Below are 16,318 nucleotides of genomic sequence, written 5' to 3'. Positions count from 1 at the left end.
TTCAGAGTAGGCTGTCTCCTCGGAACAGGTCATACCCGGAGGCCTTGGTTCTGGAACAATGTGGCTGCTACAGCTCTGACCTGCTGAGGTCTGAACCATCACCCCCACTCAGGGAAGTGACTCAGTCAACTGAACAGCTTGGTGGAAAAGTCTTGGAGTACTACACTGCGGAGCAGCTCCTCATCACTCATCTCCTGGTTTATACAGCGTTATTATAGAAACAGGACATTAGATCCTTTATGCAGTAGAAAAACTTGCCAAGCACCATTTCATTCCAGTAACAGAGAATTAGGTTATATTTTAATTGTAATTTTTCTAGCAAACATTTTTCACCCCTTAGACAAATAGGCTTTTTTTCCCCCCCATTTGAGTATAATACTTACGCTCAAGAACATAAGTTCCCATTCATCTCACATTGAATGTTTTTCAGTATTTCAGCTAAATTGCTAGAACATAGATTTGCAGGCCAACTGCATCTATCAGGAAAAGTGGCTTTAACGAAGTCATTTGAGGACCTTAGATGCTCTTTAAAAGCATAAAGTGTCTAGGCTTGATTACCTCAGATGTTGTGTCTTGGGACTGTATTTAAGAGTTACCAAGTCAAACACCTCAGAACAAGAGAAGCACGGTTACTTCTGAAACCTTAAATCGGTTTATATCAGCACATTAAATCGTAGCCATAAAATCGCAGTCTCTCTTCCCACCAAGCCCCCAACCCCATTTACTGTGTTGAGTGGCTGTTCACAGTTTTGCAGCTGCAGTTAAGCCTCAACTGTACATTAAGATTTTGTATCCATCTTTTTCACAATGTACCCAGTGGCAGCTGTGTCACAGTTTGAGGGGTTTTTGCTCTAACAACTAACCGTAAAACTTCTTGCAAAGTGAGAATATTCTCACGATATTACACATAGAGAACCAAGACCAAGCTGAGAAGTTGAGCGCATCAAGAACCTAACTTGAGCTTTCACAGCACAATATACTCAGAGAGCAGAGCGCTCCTGTGACCAGACAGCACTTAGGAAACTCAGGGAAACTTAGGAAATCTTGTGGGGACCCTGTGCAAGTATATGCATGGCCTCACCGGGAAGAAGTTCTATGGCAGAGACAAGACGAGACTCCAGTTCCAGAAGCAGCCCAAAACTGCCTGAGCTGCGAGAACCTTGTCTTTTGTCTGCCTCGTCCACCACACGCCTTCATCGCGTAACTGAAAAGAACCACCTTCACTACACAGTTTGCACAGTTTGAGCTCTCACCAAAATGGGTCTGTTCTAACCAGTAAGGGTCACCTAGGGGAAAAAAAAACAAAGATGCAATAGCAATTAATACAGACTATACAAAGAAAACCGAAGACTCCTAGTATACCTAGAACTCTAAAATTTTAACCTTTTTAACAAAATTAAGACTGTTTGTTAAGGCAAAATTCTGTTCATGTGGAACCTTGTTAGACCATCCTTTATAAGGATCCCAGCTGCGCAGACTGCTTCTATCTGTGCTTTTTTCCATCAGATGAGGTAAAGGACAATTTACAGATGATTTTCTTTGGCAGATCTGCTACAAAGTTGTTCTAAGACTAGCTATTTGTAAAACAGCAAAGAATGCTGGGAGTAGGCACTCCTGACTTCCACTACTATTTTTGTGGGGTAACAGCTACAGTGGCTGCAGAGTCGGTCCCTGTTCTCAATCGCACGGCTCAGCACATCAGCCCAGCTGGTGGGATGAGCAACTGCATGTACGTGACATCTCCCTGTGAAAAACTCATATATTCTCTCTGAAAAAAAAAAAAAAAAAGGTATATTCAGTCCAGCCAGCACATACCAGCTTGGATGAGAAGAATGATGTTCTCGCCGACTTTAAGCACCTGCCTGAAACAAAAATACAAGAACACTAAAACATGTAAGAAAGAGTCTCTCTCCTTCCCCATCCTACCGGAGCCCTAAGAACCAAACAAACTTCAGCTCAAAGTTTCCAAAGGGGAAAACAAGACAGATACTTTGTGCCCACTAAATGAGTTATTTGCCCATAGCTAAGTAACAAAGTTGCCTTGTACAGGACTGTACCAGACATTACGACAAGACACAGCTGTATGTCCTCCGTAGTGATGATGGTTGTGGTGAACCTTTTCCACTCTATGGATCCTTCATGTGTAGGCCAATTTTGAAATTGCAAGAGGCACTGGTTTACTGAGTTTGCCAGTTTACTTTTCTCAGGCACTTTCCTAGACCATCAAGATAATGTGCAAGGAAAGCCTACAGGCTGGTAGCTCCTGATCTGTGACGTACCACCTTCCTTCACCGGACAGAATTTAACATCTGCCAAGAGTCTCATTATCCTTGTCTACAAACTGGTTTATGATACTAGCGTGACAACTACCAAAAAGAAATGCAGAGTCTGAGGTACTCAGATACAGCAAGTGATATGCATGGGGTTTAAAAACCATAACCACTGCCCAAAACACATGTTGTCTTGGGGGGAAAAAAGCTTAACTATCTGTCTTAACTATCTAGGAGGGGGGAAGAGTGTCCTGAAATGTATATAGCCCCAGCTGAGAAAAGGATTTTTAAGAGACTGCAATTCTTTACAGTCAGCAGGAAAGCAAAGATCTTTGTTAACCTTAGAAAATTATTTTGCCGTAGCTATACGCTGTAGGAGGTAGCCTGTTTCTTCCCATCCCCAAAGTGCCTGCCAGTGACATATTTCTTGACATCCCCTGTGTAACTCAGTACTACACATAAACCCCAGCTGCCTGAATCTCAGAAAACTAAGCAATTCCAACTATTTGGGGTCCTCCAACTTTTTTGTCGGAGTAAGACTTAGACAGACCTAGTCGCACTGGGGAAAAAGAACAAAAAAAATCCTCTCTCCTCGCACGCATAGCGTGACAACCACCCCCATTTCTGATTCTTTAAACAAACTTTGTTAAACAAACTTGAAACAAAGAGAAGCATTTTTTTCTTTCCCTCTACTTTGAGTTGTTGAAGGCATCACAGCTACGGCTAGTATCACCGTTTCTCTCTGTTAGTGCTTTGCCCTGTTGATGTCCATCTTCAAGCTCCAGCCACTCAATAAGTACATTTTCCAAACTGGTGAAATATGACTACTAAATGATGGTAACTGCTAATTACTATCGCCCCCTATATACTTTTTAACTTTCCTAACTAAGCTTGAGTCAATGCTGTCGAATTGTTATTTGTTCAAAACCATTATATTAAGTATCTCATGAGCTTAAAGCCACCATTTAGATGATATTACATAGTAACGTGAACAAAGTATCAATGCTATTTCCCTTAGAGCATCTTTCTCCTCAGAATACCTCAGCTGCACAGGCTTTAAAAATGCACTCACTACAGTTGCAGTTTGAATCCTTTCTTCCAAGGAAAAAAAAAACACGCAAGCACATATATTACTATAACTTTACAGTCATGCTCCAACTAAAAATGTCACTCCAGCCAAGAATGCATAGTCACGTTTGAACTTTCCCAGTTACAAGCGGGCAGGGCCCACGTAACAGGCTAATGTGGGACTAAGGCAAAGCCAGAAAGTCGAGGGCTAATCTACGCTGCAGAAACTGCGTCAGTTCAGTCACACCAACAATTCCTGATGCAGATGAGACTCCTAGCAAGAAAAATTCTATACATAGAGTTAAAACATTTCCTTAGATGACACACATTGTACAAGCAAATGATTTATTTTTTTTTACTATTATTATTATTACTTTTCCCCTGGTCTAAATTGCAGCTACTCACTAGCTGTTGATAAAGCTTTGTTCACCAGGTGTAGAAACAATTCCTTGTTAACATATTGATACTAGAAAAACAGCTGCTAGCCTCCAGAATGACAAAGATTTATTTCTTCACTTTTTTACCTTATACAGCGCACACAAAAAGTGGCTACACACCATAGTTCTCCTTCACCTCTAGGACAGCCAGACCTACTGACAACAACGTGAAAGCTCAGATCTGCCTGGGGGCTGACCGCTCACCTGTCACAACTGTACCCCAACAGCCTCCCCATGCCAAGGAAACCAAGGCAAGAAAAAGCAGAGCTGTTCCACAACTGCTGCTGTGCCTGTACGCACGTCAAGGGGTTTCCTGGGGATCACTTTTGCCTGCTTTGTGCTTCGAATCTGTGTGAAAGATGAGTGAGATTTGGACAGAGCGTGTGAAAAATTCTAACAGGGAGGGAGGATATAGCCTTGTATGAAAAGGCTGGAGACTATCAGAGATACAATATTTACTCATCTAGCGAGAAGCTACTGCAGCTGTGGCGCTTCCCACCGAGCCTTCTCGCCAACATGCATCAGAAGTGGAAGTGCTAGAAATGGCAACTGCACTAATAAAACAGATGTACAGCATTGACACAAACTCACGTTTTACTACACTTGTACCAGCGTGGAAGCGGTGCCCCACGCCTTCAGGGAAGGGTTCCTGCCCATTGCCTAGGACAGACGGTCCCAGCTCCCCACAGCTTTGGCAGAGCCAGCAATGGTCCTGCAGGAGCGGGTCAGCAGTGCTGCAGAGAGCAGTGAGCAAAGTGCTCCTCAGAGCAGGGACTCTGCTCCCTGATTTTTCAAAAATGCTGTCAAGTTTGAACACTCACTGAGAACCTAAGCAGTTTGAGCCTGATTAACATCACTAGAGCTGTTAAGGTTTTGACTATAACAGTAAAAATCTACTACTCCATTCCAGATTTCAATTGAACTCTACCAAAAAGACATGCTAACAGGACTTGGGTCTGTCTGGATCAAGTTCCTCCCACTGCTCGAGTGATTTTTTACTCAGATTAGCAGACACCTTCATTATCCTATTAACACTTAAATCATCAGCAGTATGCTCATTTACAATGCAAAATATGATCTTACCAGACAAAACTCTGCCTTTAATCTGGGTACGTGCAGACCAAAGCAAAACCAAAAACCTAGGGACTGATCCTATCAGCAACAGCAGCAATACAACTAAGAATGCTCTCAGGTGCGTGGCAATATCTGAATCAGTCTGAACAATCCTTTCAAGAAGTCATAAAAATAGGAAAAGAGTCCTAAACAAGCACCTCAAGAAAGTGGAGGGGCGGGGGGAACCCAGCATACAAACACTAAAAGCACAATAATACCATTTAATGAGACAAGGATAAATTTTAATTACAATTTCAGCTGCATGGATTGTAACTACGTTAAAAAAAAAAAAATACCTCAAAAGATGAGATGGAAGTAAAATTTTAGATTCACATCTTAAGTCAGGTGTCCAGAATGCAACAGATGAACTGCTTATCGCTCCCTGTGACACGGACGACATGTCTCAGGTGTAAGTCAGCATCGAAGGTGTGAAGTTCGGCAGCATAAAACTCAACACAGAAATCTTCCTACAGATTTCAATGGACCTTGAATCAGACAGGATACTTTTAAATTAAGAATTGCATTATTGGTGGATTAAAGTATTGCGGTCCAAACCAAGGTGCTTTAAAGCTGAATTATGAGCTATTAATAAAAAAAAAAATAACTAAGTTAATTTTTTCTGGTTTCAGAGACAGCACAGAGGAGAATCCCACACGAATGCCAACACAGAAGTACTCAAGTGCAACACAGAGGAGAAAAAACAGGCCACAAACCCTGCCAGATATCTGCCAGAAACACACTGGTTTTCCTAAATAGTCTGCTCAATTTAATTACAAATTATATCACTTTCACCATCTTCCACGAGAATGAGACCAATCTTCCACCACTAAAGTGACTTAAGTTCAAATGTCCATCTACCTGTCTTTACTTTGTATTTAGTTTGCAGAGCTGAAATGCAAGTGAAACGTACAAGAAAAAAATTTGCCAAGTCGACTGGTTAAATACAGGCTATAAACTTTTGCCATGCGCTCACATAGCGGAACTCAGAGAGCTGTTAGAAACGCGTCCCTTGTAGTTCAGCACATCACAGGTACTCGAGGCAGGTCCTGAAGATGCATTTCTGTTCAGCTGCTTTATTCAAAATACGGCAACAGCGGCAAACAGACTTTCAGCTCCATTGAAATTAAAAATAATTTGCTGGGCTTTAAGGCTGGTTTTTTTTTTTTTAGGACTTAACTAGTTAGTTTTCAAGTGCAGCTTAACTTGGATAAATAAATTAATATTCATGAGCTATACAATGCAAAAGGACTCAAGCTATGTCTATCAAGATAGACTTCCATTAACTTCGGCGGGAGATGGCCGAGTCAGACTCACATAAAACTGGTCTACTCCTTGATCAATTTAGATCCTGTAAAAATAACAATAGCCTGGGATGACTGCAATCATCTGTTGATCTACAAACCAGACAAGATACAAGACTCCTCCTCCCTCTCTCAGCACACTTGCTGTCAAGACACTAAATTAAAAGAATCTGGGCCTTTTTTCCATAGCACACCTTATTTAATGACTGTGCATCGTCCCAGCTACAGCTAGTCCCCCACAAGTTGCTTAGATAAGTACCTTAAAAAAGGTAATAATAATCTGGACCTAATTCAAATAATTGACATTGTAGCATATGCTGTTCCTAAGGAACAACAGAAAGCATACTTAAGGACAGCAGGAGCAGGCCCCTGGGGCAGGGGGTGCAAAGGAACCCTATTTAACTATTGCTGACCAAGTATCTTCCTACAGGGCTTTCAACAACAACAAAGTTTCTCTCCGAAAATGGTTTTGCCCGCGCCACTGCTCCAGTGAGCAGATGTCACCTTACAACACGCTGCAGATGCGGGCCGTGCCCAGACCGACCCTCTGACTCAGAGAAATCGCGCTCAAGCCCCATGCAGGGCTCACCCTTCCATTTCTTCAGGGACTTCCCGGCCTCTTGCCAAAGACTCCCAGACTCTTGCCTCCCTGCTCCACACTAACAACTCTAAGTCGATAACTTTTGCAAGACCAACAATTTTTTTTTCATGTATCACAGTGTCCGTTAGCGCATATATTTGTGCAGTTTTATCAGCACCCATGAATCCGATAGCATGCTTTAGATTTGGAAAAAACGAGGCCTGACTGCAGCCACGTTCCCTCGGTGCTCCACTGCAACCCAAATCTGCCGTTGCCCAAAACTGCAGATTGGATTTTTAGAGAAGACTGCTATGTATCCCCTCCTTAAACAGACGAGTTAAAAACATCCAGTTCAAACAACTTGCCCACCTGAACTGCCAACGAGCCAAGCCAAGCTTTCCACTTTTCTGCCCTGAGTGACTCTTTTTGACAAGTGAACCCGTAACCTCCCGCCTGACAGCTCCGGCCGGGCCTCGCAGCCCCGAGCGAAGACCGCGCTATAAATGACACCTGGAGAGAAGCCCGGGGGACGGGGACACCCGCTCACAAAGTTCGTGCCCGAGCGCCCCGGGAACACCGCGTCCCGCTACCCCTCCCCTCCGCTCCCCTCCTACGGCCGCCGGTTCGTCTCCATCTCCCCCATCCCCGCTGGCTCGGCGGGAAGCGGAGGGACGCACCTGCGCCCGCCACTTCTCCCCGGGAGAGCTGGGGGGGAGGCGGAACGGGACGGACACACACGAGGGACGTCCCCCCACACGCCGCCCGAACCTCGCCTGGCCGCCAAGCACCGCCCGGCAGCAGCCACCCGGTATCCCCCGGCGCCGAGGCCGGGCGCCCCCGGCGGCGGGCAGCCTCTGCCGCCGCGGCGAGGGCGCCGGGAAGGCGGCAGCGGCGAGCGAAGCGCAGCGCCGCCCCGCCCCGTCCCGTCCCGTCCCCGCACCCGCCACGGCCCCAAGCCGGGCCCCGCTGAGGAGCCGGCAGCCGCCTGGCCCGGCCCGGCCCGTTATCCCGCAGCCCGGGCGGCGGAGGGGGCGCTGGCGGCGGAGGGTCCGCCCCCGCCCGGCGGCGAGCGGCGCGGTGCTGGGGGGGGTGAGGGGGGAAGGGAGAGGGCCGCCCCCCCGGGAGTTTTAAAGGGGCAGCGCGCCCGCCGCAGCGCCCGCGCCCCGCTCGGCCGGGGGCGGCTGCTGTCGGGCCCGGGGGGGTGCCCGGGAGGCGGCGGCGGGGCCGGTCCCGCCGGGCGGGCGGGGGAGGGAGGGGCGGGCGGGGGCTGGGTGGCTCCTGCTGCTGCTGCCGCCGCCGCCACAGCGCTCGCCGCCTCCCCTCCCCCCCGGCGGGGGCTCCTCGCTGCAGCCTCTGTGCTCCGCTCTCGGTCATGTGACCCTAACGTAACCGGACAGGAAAAGCCGCCGCCGCCGCCGCCGCGCTGACTCCGTTGTTACCGCTGCTGCTGCTGCTGGGCGCGGAGACGGCGGCGGCCCGCGCGGCACCAGGCGCCTCGGCGGCCCGCGCCCCCCAGGTGAGCACCGGCCGCGCCGCGCCGCCACCCGCGGGGGGATCCCCGCCGCCGCCCGCACGTGCGCCCGGCCCCGCCGCACCGGCCGCGGGCCCGGGCTGAGGCGGCGGCGGGCGGGCGGGGGGGCGCGGCGCGGCGGGGCCTGCTGGGCCCTACCTCCTCATTGTGTGTGAGGGGCGCCCGGGCGGGTTGAGGGGGGCGCGGAGGGGCCGCGCCTGGCGCCGCCGGGGCTGCCTGGCCTCCTGACAAACCCCCGCCGCGCCGGGCCGGACCGGGCGGCTCCATCCGGGACACAGCCCGGGGGGGGGGAGGAAGAGGGCCGCGCCGGGGGTAGGTGGGCCGCGCCGAGGGTGCGGGGAAGGGGGAGGAGGCGGGGGGGAAGGGTGCTGGTGCCTCCGGGCTCGGCCGGTTGGGGCCCGCGCGCCCTCCCGCCCGCGGCGGGGCGGCCCCCCCCTCCCGTCCGGCGGTATCCGGCAGGGCGCGGGGCGGGGCGGGGCGGGGGAGGGAGGGAGGGGGGAGGGCGCCGCGCGGCGCGGGAGGGGCGGCCCCGCCTGTCTCTCTCTCCTCGCAGAGGCTGGGCGGCCCCGGCGGCGGCGGCGGCGGTTCCCGTCTCGCGCGCCCTGGCGGCTCCGCTCGCGCTGCGTCTCGCGCCGTCTCCGTCCGTCCGTGCGCGCGTGGCGTGCGCGGGGGGGAGGGGGGAGGGTGGGGGAATGGGGGTGGGAGGGCGGAGGCGGGGGGGGAGGAGGGGAGGAGGGGCGGGGCGCAGCCAGTGAGAGCGGCGCGCGGCCACCCGGCCTTCCGCCCCGGCGGCCAATGGGAGGGCGCCGTCACCTGTGTGCCACAGAGGCCGAGCGTGACTCCGCGGGGGGGGGGGGCGGCAAGCCACGCCCCCCCCCTCCCGCCGCGCGCTACGGCGCCGGCAGGCGGCGGGAGCGCCTGGGCGGCGCGCGCCCCCCCATTCCCGCCTGCCGCTGCCGGCGCGCGCGCGCGGTCCCGTTGTGGCGGGCGGGTCTGGGGCCGAAGCCGGGCCGGGCCCCAGCGCGGGTTCTCCGACCGCCGCCGGGGCTCCGGGGCCTGCCGGGCGGCGGGGCGGGAGGTTCGGCGTCCGCCGAGGGGTACGAGGGCGGAGCGGGGAGCGCTGGGCCGGGCCCGGTAGCTGGTTTCCGTCAGCGCGGCCGGCGTCCCCCGCCCGGGCGGTGCCGGTCTCTGCGCGCTTCCCCTCCCTCAGCCCTGCCGGCGATTTTCTCCTCGGGCCGCGTCTTCGCCGCCGGGGTGCGGTACCGGCCCTTTCGCGGTACCTCACCCCTGGCTGGCGCCCACCGGCCTCCCCGCCGGGGTCGCCGAGGCAAACGCGCGCCTTCCCAACGGGCTCGGGCTCGGCCTCGCGTGGTGTTTTCCCCCGCCGTCGAGCAAAATTAGGTAATTCAGAGAGTTGCGATGCGGCTGAGCCGGGCCGGCCGGTCATCCCCGCGAGGGAAGGGCCGTCCCCGTCGGGCTTGGGGGCGCAAGGAGTGTTTTACACAGCACTAAAATACGCCCGTGCTGGTGCTGGTCATCGTTTTGTTCAGCTAAGGGTAAAATTCCGGAACATAGGCATGCCTGTAACGTACCCTTCTATGTGAAAGAGGGAGGCAAAGTGCTTCCCTTGCTCTCTTCCTCTGCCATATAATTTCCTTAGAGTGTAATTCATCCAGTGCTTCCAGTTCATAGCATTTAACCATCTTTCAAACACACACAAAAACTTCAGTGTTGCGCATGTGTTGAAACACCGGATCATTTTGGGAAGAGATTAATTCAGGTCTCTGAGGCAGGGTAACAGCTTCAGCTGCCACCTCCGCTGTTGTTTGGGTAAGGGTGAAACTATAAGCTAAACTATAAACAAACTTGGGATGATAATAACTAGAAAGAATGCCTTTCTGGCGTGGAGTTCCCTCACATCAAAGGTTTGCTCTGCCTGACAAGCTTTGCTGTCCATGTACAAGCGAGACTCAGCACCAATGAATTAAAAAATGTAGCATGTAGAATAATCTAAATTAAAGCTACCAAAAAAAAAAAAAAGTGTGTTTTCCGTAACATCACAGAGTCTACCTGCATGGAGCATCTTGCAGGATTAAATAATGATAAACATGATTTTTGTTACTGCTGACAGCGAGTGCTCCCTCTCTTGGAGAGAGGGAGAGGATTTTAGCATATTGTTTCTACGAACATAATTATTCAAACAGTAATTTAGGGAGGAGAGGATGGACCTGAAGAGAGTTGGAACCTGTGTCTTTTTCTCTTACTAACTGTAGGAAAACAATCTACTGTACCTTAAATCATGTGAATGTAAAGGAACGCGTTTGGTCAGCCTGGTTCTTGGTTTAAATATGAGGGCATTCTTCACTCTCCAGCAAGTAGAAATACTTGTTTCTCCAATGACTAAACATATTGGTATATGCGGAATATGCTTTTATTCTCTTTCCTGAAAAGCCACACTCTTACTGTGTAGAAGAAACAAGCTGTTTGTACCTTACCTAAAATTTTGATAACTTCCTACTAAATTTGGGAGGGGGGGGGAACCAAGGCTCTTCATAAATCTGCCACTTTTGATCCGCTTCTGGTTTCACTTTCTCTTTCTTTTCTGCTCATAGAGCATCTGCACTGTTCCGGGCACAAGGTGCCTAGGTATCTTGTTGACTTCTTTTGCTGTTATACCTGGCTATGTACAGACCTACATTACTTCATACTTTCACTTTTTCTGCCCAAAGCTCTATTTGTTTTGGTTAAATTTATATCCACTTGTTGATCTTACTAGCTGTATATTCATCCACCCAACCGTATGCAACTGCCCTAATGTGTTTCCCTGGCTGTTTTTTCCCCCCCAAGTTATCAATTTTTGCTTCCAAGGCTGCCCTCGAATCCTTGAGAAAAAATGTATAGTTCTTAGGTAGCTCTTTGAGGGCAGCCTCCAGCAGCTGGCACAAGGAAGCGCGGGGGGGGCGGGGGGGGGCTGCGGAAGCTCTGGTTTAGGGGGGCTCAGCTTGGTGGCCTTGTTTCACCTACCTTGTGCTGATGAACGGAACCGCACCTTTCCCCCGTCAGGTTTCTTGATTTGCTAGGCGAGCGCAAGGCACTCCGGCACACAGGCTCCTTACAGAATGCTGTTGTAGCTGATCTCAATAAATAAACAAATAGTTGTTGTGTGAAAAGATTGGCTCCTCCTGTTCTGATAGTCCAAAGGGCTTCCCAGTAGCTGGAATGAATTCACTGATTCAGCCTGGGAAGACTCAGATATGTATCTGGTATTTCCCAAGAGAGGGCATAACCATCAGAAATGCTTAATTATTTATTGTTGGGTTTGGATCCAGCTGGATGGACATATACTTTTAACCTGAATTTTCAGTATCTCTCTCTTTTACATAAAAGTTATCTAACTTGTCTTTTATTGGGTTCTGCTCTTGTCTCTCCCACCCATTTAGGTAAGGGTGACTGATACCAGAAGGGAGATTTATTTTTCCCATTTGAACAGACAAGTGGTAGCCAAAATACATCATTCTTTGAATTACAAATAGATGTGTTTATTACTTATTAATATTTCTTCCTGTCCTTTAGCTGTTTATGTTTCTGTATGCAAGTCCCCCTGCCATGCCTTTTCCGAACTCTTTAGCCCTGGCACTGCTTTGCTCTTTAAGACTCAGCAAATCACTTGCACCTTTGTGTATTGCATTGCCCGTCATGGAACAGAGATCCTTGCCTGTGCATAAGATATCATTTATACAGTAGCTTGGGATTAAGAGGTGTTACTAAAGCATGACGTGAGGATATTAGAGAAAACTATCTATTAAAAGACAGTTACTGTTGCATCGTGCATCTACTGTCAAGTTTTACATGGAAGTCGTTTGCTTTTCAGAGTGTAAAAAAATGGATTTGGCCAACCATGGACTTATTCTGCTGCAGCAACTAAATGCTCAGAGAGAGTTTGGTTTCCTGTGTGACTGCACAGTTGCCATTGGTGATGTCTACTTCAAGGCACACAAGTCAGTCCTTGCTTCTTTCTCCAACTACTTCAAGATGTTATTTGTTCATCAAACCAGGTAACTATAAAAAGGTTCACTGTTTAAATGTTGTTCAGTTAGCTAAGGTAAGGGGGTCTAGTAACATTTTGAAACATGAAAATGTTCTTTTTGCCTGTTGCTGTGACATATGGAATATGGAATCCAGTCTTATCTGCAAACTAGAATCTCAGTTTAAAACATGTTAAAGTTGAACTGTGATTCATTAACACTAATGGTATAATTTAGCACAAGTCACTGTCTTTGCTCTTGCACTTTCCTTCCCCCACTTACTATCCTCTATTCTGTCTTGGTGTTATTCTTGACATTTCCGTAACATTATATACAACCTAATAAGTATTTGCTAGGAAATTTTGAGAAATGCACTTATAAAAAGAGGTTAATATGTTTCACTTTTTTTTACAGTTCACCAAAGTCAGCTAAGTAATAAAATACTATATAGTGCTGGAAAATAAGGGAACTTGTGGGGTTTGGGGTTGGTTTTTTTTTGCAGGCAGTCTTACATGGAGGGCATTAAAACGATAACAAAAGTGTAAGACTGTTTTAAAGAGATTTTTTTTGGTCTTTTCTTTTTCATAATTACTTGAACTATCTCAAAAAGTTTATGTTAAGTGAGTGAAACTCTTAACTCTTTGGCTAAGAGTTCTTAGCCAAAAGTAAACATCAAGGACAGAAGTGCATTTACACTTCTGAGACAGGACTGCAGGCAGATGTATCAGTCTTGATGCTCCGACAAGAGTGCGCAGTCATTCCTGGAAGACAGCACTGCAAAGTTTACTTTTGAGTAATATATCTGAATTGAAAAGCAGTCAGAGAGAGAGTTCAAGAAGGGTACACCTCAAGAAATGGAAGAATTGGCTATAATTTCCTCCTCGGCTTGGTAGCCTACTGTGCTTAGAGCATTCATACTGCAGTCCGCAGTCACATCTGTTTCTGGATTCTGTCTTTTATTTAATGTTTGTTTAATGTAAGAGCTAGAAGTAACTCTGAAAAACAATGAGAATCCCAGATCATCTCCTGTTAGCTAACTAGCCTAACCAAGATGTTCCTGATTTTCTTTCTTATGTGAACCTTGCCTCTCTTTCTGCACAGAGATCCAGCTTCAGCCAGAGGAGTGATGTGTGTTTCGGTCCAAAGTATCCTAAGGCTGATGTGCAGGGCATGGTCTCAGCTGGAGGATGGTGTTGGCTTCAGTCTGTTAGGCTGCAGAGGGCATCAGAGCCACAGGGTTTCCCTTTGTTGAGCACTGTAACCAAGGGACTGTTAGGCTGACTAAGGCTAACACCAGTGGTACGCCTTCTTCCTCCCTATTCAAGGGAAGAAGCTAGCACTCTGCTTCGTAAGGAGCCCATCCTCCATGGGTTAGATGTGCCCAGGCTGCAGCTGTTGCATCAGGTCCCTCAGGGGATTCACACCCTGTCCTGCATGGTTGCTGGGTCGTGATGCAGTTGGGGCAAGGTGATACCACACATTTGCAGAACTATAGCTGTAAACAGCAGTAAGTCATAGAAGCCAAACAAGCACGTTGCCGGGTGAATTTTATGTGTTTTCAGGGCTGAGTACCAAGGAAAAGTTTAATGGATTGTGAATGTAGAGTTCAGTGCTAGCACATTTTAATTTAGCTACGGACGGGTTTGAATCCAACCAAAAAAAGGGGGGAAATATCTTTGCAATTTATAAAATATATTATTGTGTGACAACAGATCTATAACATAACAGCAGTTTAGAAAGGTGTAGATTGCAATGGGACAGCTTTGTCTTTCAAGCCAGTTACTTCCCTGAGGAAAAAAATGTCATCTTTCAAGTAGGCAACAAAATTAGCTCTTTTACGTTAAAGTATTTCTCTATATTTATTGCAGATTCTGTCTTTTGAATTTAAGTAGATGCCTCTAATTTTTATCTGTGTTTGAATAACATTTTCCTTATCTCTTATTGATCATTTTGTTTCACTTTTCAGTGAATGTGTCCGTTTGAAAGCGACTGACATACAGCCAGATATCTTCAGTTATCTCTTGCATTTGATGTACACTGGGAAGATGGCACCGCAACTCATTGACCCAGTTCGACTAGAACAAGGAATAAAGTTTCTGCATGCATATCCACTAATTCAAGAGGCCAGCCTTGCAAGTCAGGGAACTTTTTCTCACCCGGATCAAGTTTTTCCATTAGCATCTTCATTATATGGCATTCAGATTGCAGATCACCAGATAAGACATCCCACTAAGGTTACGTCAGCGACTGACAAACTCGGGCGAGAACCAAGGCCACAGACATCACGGATGAACCAAGAGCAGGTTTCCGAAGGCTCACAGCTCTCGCAGTTAGCTACGACTCTGCCACAAGTGACCCGGACAAATATGTCCACTTCTGACCCATTGCCATCTTCTTTGTCTCCAGAATTGGTGTCTGCTGCTGGTAATAATTCACCTGCAGGAGAAGAGGCCAACATGGAAGCATCTTCTTCAGATGAACAGCCTGCCTCACTCACAATAGCACATGTCAAGCCAAGCATTATGAAAAGGAATGGCAGCTTCCCAAAGTACTATGCCTGCCACCTCTGCGGTCGCCGGTTCAATTTGCGAAGCAGTTTGCGTGAGCACCTGCAGATCCACACGGGAGTTCCCTTCACGTCTAGCCAGCAGGGAGAAAGTAATATTTCTTTGTCTCTCTGTAACAACACAGCTGATAAAGATGCCGTGGAAGTGCCTGAAGCAGGGATGATTAGTGACAGCGAGCTGCAGCAGATCTCAGACTCCCCAATAATTGATGGGCAGCAGCAGTCAGAGACACCGCCCCCCTCCGATATCGCAGACATAGACAACTTGGAGCAGGCAGATCAAGAGAGGGAAGTAAAAAGACGGAAATACGAATGTTCCATCTGTGGTCGCAAATTTATTCAGAAAAGCCACTGGAGGGAGCACATGTACATACACACCGGCAAGCCCTTCAAGTGCAGCACTTGTGACAAAAGCTTTTGTAGGGCTAACCAGGCTGCCAGACACGTGTGCCTAAACCAGAGCATGGACACGTACACGATGGTGGACAAACAGACTCTGGAACTCTGTACTTTTGAGGAAGGCAGTCAAATGGACAACATGCTAGTACAGACCAACAAGCCCTACAAATGTAACTTGTGCGACAAAACTTTTTCAACTCCCAATGAAGTAGTCAAACATTCGTGCCAAAATCAAAACTCTGTCTTTACACTAGAAGAAGATCGCTCCATTCTGCTAGGTGGTGGGGACACAGAAGCCACAGAGACTGATAATGCAGTGTTAGCCTCCATCAAAAAGGAGCAGGAAGCAGTGTTGTTAGACTGAATGTGAAACCTATATCAATTTTTTAAAGTTTCTTTACTCATTTTTTATTAAATCAATTTTTTCCTCCCCTCACCTCTTACCTCACTTACCCCTGCCATCTTTTCCACCAGCCTCCTTCCCACCCTTTGTCTTCAGCAACCAGAACTGTACTGGCATGTTAGGAAATTGGACTTTGCCTCTCCCACCAAAACAAACAAAAAGGTCTTGCATCAAACCACAACATAATTGATTTTAATACAAAGGAACGTGTGAAAAAATAATCCAGCTAACTATATTGATAGTATTAGTTAATCCAAATTTAATAGATTTTAAACAAAATTTAGATTGCTTAAAAGTGTATTTAGATACAATGATGAGTGTAATGAGAAACAGAGTATCGGTTTGGTAAGCAAAGAATATATATATATATTAGTTTCCCTGGTAAAAGGCATTTTGAGAAGATCTGGCAAATTAAAACACCATGCTTCTTAGAAGTCCACATGCAAGTTGATTAAGGTTATAACTCAAAACCCTCAACTTTTCTCAATGAATGCAAAACTCTCTGTTCATTGGGTTAAAAAGAGCTGAGGATGTTGGGTTTCTTTTAGCCTTACGTTTTCCTTCAAGTATGCCTTTGGGTATCTGTTTCAGATAGCATTGAGTCAAGCAAAGTAGTTACTTAGTC

At 48.0% G+C, this 16,318-nt stretch overlaps 1 protein-coding gene across 2 annotated transcripts; it reads left to right on the top strand.

The window, feature by feature from the left end:
- Positions 1 to 8,134: 8,134 nt before the first annotated feature.
- Positions 8,135 to 15,840, top strand: ZBTB2 (zinc finger and BTB domain containing 2). Of its 2 annotated transcripts, none has more exons than XM_074580413.1 (3): positions 8,135 to 8,285; positions 12,172 to 12,355; positions 14,292 to 15,840. In XM_074580413.1, exons 2-3 carry the CDS (start codon positions 12,183 to 12,185, stop codon positions 15,652 to 15,654), a joined length of 1,536 nt encoding a protein of 511 aa, XP_074436514.1. In that variant the 5' UTR covers positions 8,135 to 8,285; positions 12,172 to 12,182; the 3' UTR covers positions 15,655 to 15,840. The 2 variants fall into 2 exon arrangements, with proteins under 2 accessions (XP_074436514.1, XP_074436516.1); XM_074580415.1 differs by lacking the exon at positions 8,135 to 8,285 and adding an exon at positions 9,571 to 9,701 and having other exon boundaries at positions 14,292 to 15,796.
- Positions 15,841 to 16,318: the final 478 nt, after the last annotated feature.

Source organism: Larus michahellis, chromosome 3 (assembly GCF_964199755.1).
Source record: "Larus michahellis chromosome 3, bLarMic1.1, whole genome shotgun sequence".
NCBI lineage: Eukaryota > Metazoa > Chordata > Aves > Charadriiformes > Laridae > Larus > Larus michahellis.
The sequence above is the reverse complement of the archived record's forward strand: the minus strand, read 5'-3'. Positions and strand labels throughout refer to the sequence as shown.

Bases quoted from the DNA above. Each gene is read 5' to 3' on its own strand.
- ZBTB2 (XM_074580413.1), top strand. From the start codon at position 12,183: ATGGATTTGGCCAACCATGGACTTATTCTGCTGCAGCAACTAAATGCT. The intron at 12,356-14,291 runs GTAACTATAAAA...TTCACTTTTCAG, and splicing joins TTATTTGTTCATCAAACCAG to TGAATGTGTCCGTTTGAAAG.